The sequence below is a fragment of the Daktulosphaira vitifoliae genome, unplaced genomic scaffold, assembly GCF_025091365.1.
Source record: "Daktulosphaira vitifoliae isolate Bord-2020 unplaced genomic scaffold, ASM2509136v1 Scaffold_1, whole genome shotgun sequence".
In the NCBI taxonomy this organism is placed as follows: Eukaryota; Metazoa; Arthropoda; class Insecta; order Hemiptera; family Phylloxeridae; genus Daktulosphaira; species Daktulosphaira vitifoliae.
This window is the reverse complement of record NW_026099572.1, coordinates 18,927,090-18,934,098: the sequence shown is the minus strand read 5'-3', so window position 1 is coordinate 18,934,098 and position 7,009 is coordinate 18,927,090. Positions and strand designations below refer to the sequence as shown.

Genomic DNA, 7,009 nt, shown 5'->3' with positions numbered 1-7,009 from the left:
ATAAATCACACTTGGAAAAATCAATTTTATCACCTTCGTAATTATCCAAAGACAACGGNCATTCGTAATTATCCAAAGAAAACGGATCAGTATTATGTGCTGAGAATACTGAACCAAAATATTCACCAAAAATATTAGCAATGTCTCTCATATTATCAAAGCGCGAATTCTCGTACTTCATTACATTAGGTAGTCGGTTTANCATACTTCATTATATTAGATAGTCTACATTTTTACAATTCTTTATATACTTCCAAAAATATTTAGGATTATTTAGGAATGAACATAAAATAAATTCTATGATTAATATATTGAGAAAAAACTGTACCTAAAAGAAAAAAAAAATCAATATTACTTTTTATATTTCGTTTAATTAAGTGGTTTATGATAAATAAATCACCTTGTACATAAATAAACAAAATTTTCTATTAAAATTATTTTAACAAAATTTTGGATCAAATTATTGTTATATAGGTAACAATGTTATTATATATTGTTTTAGGTTTTTGTGATGCGTCTTGTTTTATTATTATTAGTGTAAAAGAGTAAATAACACAAACTTTTTGAGTATACTAATAAAATGTAATGTTAGAAATAATTAATTGTGTTCACTAATAAATATTTAAATCATGCATACAAACTAAATTAACACAATTATTGTATATAATAATGGAACTATGAGAAACATTTAGCAAAAAAAATTAATTTATAGGTACTTATTAAATGGTTCCATACCATCAGGATACTTTATTAGTAAGACTGAATCATCATCTATCATTTCAAAATTGACATCTAATTTTAAATAAAAATAAATTATTAATAAAAAAGTGAAATCATGTTTCGTATTGATTGAATAAAACAATAGCACATTATTTTATAATCATAGTACAAAATTACAAAAATAAAATGTTAGTTTTGTACAGTGAATGGGAAGTTTAAACTTTAAATCATCCTAGTTTGGCTAGAGGGGATAACTTTATTTATAATAACAATTATAGAATAGAATATTTTGGAATGACTAAAGTATATACTAGAATGAACTAGAACTAATTACTTTTCTTTGATAAAATTACCTTACTAACCAATTGTAGACACATTATGACATATCATTATATATATTTTTTTCTTTTATGTTTTGTATACTATCTAGCTAATAGCCTATGATAAAAATTAAAACAAAAAATTTATCCGTGCAATTTTGTTTTTTAAAAAGAATATAATATGTTATATATACTATATAATGATTAAAACGTAAAGAAAAATGTATTTATTCTAATTTTTTATAAGAATTCACCTACTTTCCTACTTATTATAGATCTTATTTATTTTTTGAGTGTCTACTTCATTGATATTTCCTATCAAATTTGTATAAGAATTTTGTGCGATATCCAAATATGTTAACAACAAATTATTTCAAATAAATGTAACATTGCATAAATAGTTATACCTTGTTTGACATTGGTAGGTGGTAGAGCAGGTAAAAACGTCAGACTTGTGTTCCAGTCATATTTAAATCCAAGTTCAATATACTTTTTCATGATTGTCGTTAGGATTAAATTTCTAATTTTATCACTAAGAAAAATGAAAAGTGCTTGACATTTGACTTGATATCTTAATTTGTTGAATTCTGTATTCCATGAATTCCATAATGAATTAAAATCTAAGTCTTCTTGTAAACATAATAACTTATCTTCATTAAGTTCAAGAAGCCTTGTGATTAATATTTTCGCGATAGTCTCTAATACATCTCTAATTGAATCCGAACTGATTTTCAGCGTAGACAATAAAGTTTCATCTTCCTGTATTTTTGTTAGTAAACTGCTTAAAATAAAATTGGTTCTTTTTTGGGTGTTCAAGAAATGATTGTGATATATTTGTATAGCATATAAAGCTCCATTCATAAATTTTGCCATTGGAACAATTTCTCTCATTTGTGTTAAAAGTGTTACCGTACAATTGTGAGCACTATCATCGCCAGAATTTAATAGATCAGAACAATGTTCTTGAAATTCAATTAATGATAAGTATATTAATTTTAAATCATAATTGTAAGAACATCCAAGAAACAACGTTACTTTCCGTATGACATTATCACAATTATTTAATGTTACAGGTTCAATAAATAAATTTTTCAGTTCATAGTTTTTGCCCCAATACCTAATTAATCTGACATCATTTATATTATTCCATCCTGGTTGATGTAAAAAATTTTTAATGATAGTTGCAGTTTCTTTTTTACTACGTGTTCCTTCAGTATGTAAAATAGTGAAAAATATACATAAGTACACTTGAATATGTAGTATTATTGCAATATTCATTTTCGAAAAGTTATCAATCTATTTGAGTTTTTATGCGAAGATATTAATTTTACCTGATGTGTTTTTTTTATATATTCATTTTTTTTTTGTTTGTGTCAGTTAACACTTTTTTTCATTACTTACTGGACCGATTTTTCTCAACAATACGTCAAAAGATCACAAATAGTATCTAGTTGATGACGTTACACACAAAAATTAAAAAATTTTCTGTCGTTCCCCGTAAAGGTGAAAATCCCCCAAAAAATTACGATTTTTAAAATCGGTAAACATTGACATTTTTTTTTCTTCAAAAAATTGCTGTAACTTATTGAAAAATGAAAGAATTAAAATAACTGTTTTGTATTGAAACCCTAGATATTTCCCTTTCATTTGATATAATTTTTTTGAAAATCCCAATCTTTACCTTCAACGGGAGGAATGCACTATATAAACTAATGCATAATAATTTAACTTTTTCAACTGAAGTTGGGAAATAGTTTCGGAAATATTCCGAGCTTCAAACATATGTTAAAATAAATCTAATGTTATTCACTAAATGTTAAAAAAAAAAATTTATCCCAACGACAAAACATGTAATTTTGGTTTTAAAATTTACGATTTCATATTTTATTTTTTCAACTTTAAATTACTATTACTTCTCGAACAATGTATGGATCAATACAATTTTTTTATAACCCTCTTTTATTCGACATAATTTTTTTAAAAAAACACCTATAACCTTTATATAAATATTTTATAAATATATTTATATTACATATATATATAAATATATTATATAATATTACACTTGTAATCAGGAGATTACAAGAGGAGATCATTTTGCTTTTGGAAAAATCCACCAATTTTTTAAAATACAACATCATCTACAGATTTGCATCAAAGCGTTTTTTATGATCGTGATTTTAATCACTGTTAGATATCATTATACTGGACTCAACTATGCTACGTCACCACTGTGCCTCAACCCCACTGTACTGGATTTTTTTTGTAATAAGTTGCTATATAAATCATTTCTAAAAAAAATTATTTTTAGTTTTGCCTGAATTTTACAAAAAAATTTTACAATTATAATCAAATTCTATAATACACTCAATTTAGTTGATATTTTTAACAATTTTTTATTAATTTTTTTAGTTAAAGTAAAATATAAAAATTGATTATTTTTGAATATTTAAATTTTTCAAAGGTTAATAAGAAATTATTAGTATGATTTCTATATAAGTTATCTATTACGATAAAAATGCAAAAAAATATTGAGATTTTGTGATAAATTTGCAGTAAATAGTAAGTTTTAAATTTCCTAACTGCATATTAATCTTAATAATAACATTTTTTTAATTTTCTAAAATTTTTTATTTAATGATGTCAATTTTAAACTTACTTATTGAGCTAAAAGTTATGGTAATAAATTAATTTTTTTTTATTGTAAATTTTTAAAAAACAACTTAAAAAGACTAAAAAAATAGGTTAAAAATGACATTTCACACTGATTATTTTTAACATATTAAAAATCCAAATCAGTAGAAATTTGAAAAAAAATTTTGTTTTTGTTTTAATTATTTTTATGTGTAAATACTCATTTTTAATATTTATTAAAAATATCAAAAATTATAAGCGATGGAAAAAGTCTCATTTCAGAATTGAAAAGTATTGTGCAAAGTTGTTTTAGAAAAGTATATTTTGGATTCTAATAAAATTTCCTTGTAGACCAGTGTATTTATCCATAAGTAACAATCATTTTTGATTAAAAATTACTCCATCAAGCCCTTTAAATTTCTATACACTTTAAAAGTGAAGAAATATATAACTACTTTATTATTTTTATAATATCTCCGAAAATATCCAAGCTATCAATTTTTTTTCATAAACCATTATTTAAAGCTCAATGATCAAAATGTTGAGAAAAATAGTCTCTAGAGTCGAATTTCACAAAATAATATTTTTTTTTATGAAACTTATTTGTATTGTGCACTTTAATTCATTACCAAACATTTGTTTGGGAGAGACAGGTAAAACATGCCCCTAGAATATACATGAATATAATGTATTATATAAAATTATAATAAATTATTATTATGAAAATAATTATTATATTAAATATTAAATATTAAACACTTAACATATAGAATGTAATTTAAATTATTTTGGTTTTCGTACATATCGCTGAGTAAATTTTGTATTTTTCCATAAATTATGGACAAAATATTATAAATGAGTTAATCGCATCCTAATTTTAATAGTATATTATGAATAAATAAAACTATTCTAGCAGTGGCGGCTCGTGGCTTAGACAACATAACGATCGCACCCTTACTAAAATTAATTAGAAGAAGAAAATCTTTTGTATATTCTGAATTCTACATTTTTATGAAAAATGCAAATTTTTAAATAGTAAAATAGTTATAATACATTTGTCATATGCGAACAATAAAGTTGTTTCCCTCAGTATATGCGAGTATGCATACACACATGAGCAAAGTTTGGACGTAAAGTAGCATCCAACCACCAGCACCCACACGAGCCCCAACTGTATTATAAATTCATTACTTTGTTCTTTAATCTAGTATCGAAGGATATTTTGTAATATCGAAACATATTCAAATGGCTGTTAGGTCAATTTAAAACTTATTTAGAATAAAAAATAGTAGAAATGTCAAGAATTAGGGATACTTTACTATTTACTTTTGACGTATCTACTTCATTGATATTTCCTATCAAATTTATATAAGAATTTTGTGTGATATTTAAATATGTTAACAACAAATTATTTTAAATAAATGTAACATTGCATAAATAGTCATACCTTGCTTGATATTGGTAGATGGTAGAGAAGGTAAAAAAGTCTGACTTGTGTTCCAGTCATATTTAAATCCAAGTTCAATATACTTTTTCATGATTGTCGTTAGGATTAAATTTCTAATTTTATCACTAAGAAAAATGAAAAGTTCTTGACATTTCCCTTGATATCTTAATTTGTTGAAATCTGTATTCCACGAATTCCATAATGAATTAAAATCTAAGTCTTCTAGTAAACAAAATAAATTATAATCATCAATTTTAAGATTCCTTGCGATTAATATTTTCGCGATAGTCTCTAATACATCTCTAATTGAATCCGAACTGATTTTCAGCGTAGACAATAAAGTTTCATCTTCCTGTATTTTTGTTAGTAAACTGCTTAAAATAAAATGGTTTCTTTTTTGGATATTCCAGGGAATAGTATGATATTTTTCTATAGCATATAAAGCTCCATTCATAAATTTTGACATTGGAATAATTTCTCTCATTTGTGTTAAAAGTGTGACCGTACAATTGTGCGCACTATCATCGCCAGAATTTAATAGATCAGAACAATGTTCTTGAAATTCAATTAATGATAAGTATATTAATTTTAAATCATGAATGTAAGAACATCCAAGAAACAACGTTGCTTTCCGTATGCAATTATCACAATTATATAATGTTACAGGTTCAATAAATAAATCTTTCAGTTCATAGTTTTTGCCCCAATACCTAATTAATCTGACATCATTTATATTATTCCATCCTGGTTGATGTAAAAAATTTTTAATGATAGTTGCAGTTTCTTTTTTACTACGTGTTCCTTCAGTATGTAAAATAGTGAAAAATATACATAAGTACACTTGAATATTTAGTATTATTGCGATATTCATTTTCGAAAAATTATCAATTTATTTTTTTATATCTATCTTTTTAATAAAAAAACTAATTATCATAAAAAATTTATTACAATAGAATTTATATTAGATATTAATACAATTTTTTATTTACTAAAATTATATTTTATATATTATTTTTATATACTAAAATAAAAAAATAGCAAAAATTACCAACTGAGTACACAGGTACAGATAGGTAAACAAAATTAATTTATGTGATTGGGAAAAGGAGCTGGATTGTCCCATTTTAAACATTGCGTGGAAATTTTAAACGTTGTAGAAATAAATTGTATTAACACTCAAAATATGACTAGTAGTAATACAATGTAAATATTATTATAGTATTATAAAATATACTCTTTATTTATTAACACTTTTTAACGATTGTTATTAAGACATAGTAGTAGCAAACACAAATAGAGTAAAAAAATTATTAAATTACAGTAAAATGATTTAATTTTGTAATTGAAACCTATCATATCAAACATCATTCGTTAATAAATATTTTGAAAACATTAGAAATTAATCATTTTAATTGTCTTTATGGAGAACATGTAATAACTAATTGTTTAATTGATAAATTAGAATTTATGAATATAAATTTTAGTACTCATATTAAATGTAATGTAACTCGAAAAATGTTTGTTTAAATGAAAAAATATAAGATAATCTTTTTTTTTTTATAATTGTCTTTTCAAAAACTTTTGTACTAAACTTTTTTTGTAAGTTAAATATTTTTTGAGAAAATTAAAAAAGTTCATATTTTTGAACTTTTGCGAGACTGTAAAAAAAAAGCTCAATTCCAATCTTGAGAACTATTAGTATGTCATTATAAATATTCTAATTCAACTTTTAAAAAAACAAAATTTGTTTGGAATTTTTTTCAGCAATTTTTCCTTTATTGACTGGCCTTGATGTCAATTTTAAACTTGTAATTGAGCTAAAAGTTATAATAATATATTCAATTTTTTTTACTATAAACTTTCATTAATATTTATCAAAACTTTTTCA

At 23.3% G+C, this 7,009-nt stretch overlaps 1 protein-coding gene across 1 annotated transcript; it reads right to left on the bottom strand.

Moving 5' to 3' along the window:
- Positions 1-436: 436 nt before the first annotated feature.
- Positions 437-6,028, bottom strand: LOC126896818 (uncharacterized). Its single transcript, XM_050669924.1, has 3 exons — positions 5,122-6,028; positions 1,448-2,248; positions 437-792 (listed from the first exon to the last, which is right to left on the bottom strand). Exons 1-3 carry the CDS (start codon positions 5,990-5,992, stop codon positions 707-709), a joined length of 1,758 nt encoding a protein of 585 aa, XP_050525881.1. The 5' UTR covers positions 5,993-6,028; the 3' UTR covers positions 437-706.
- Positions 6,029-7,009: the final 981 nt, after the last annotated feature.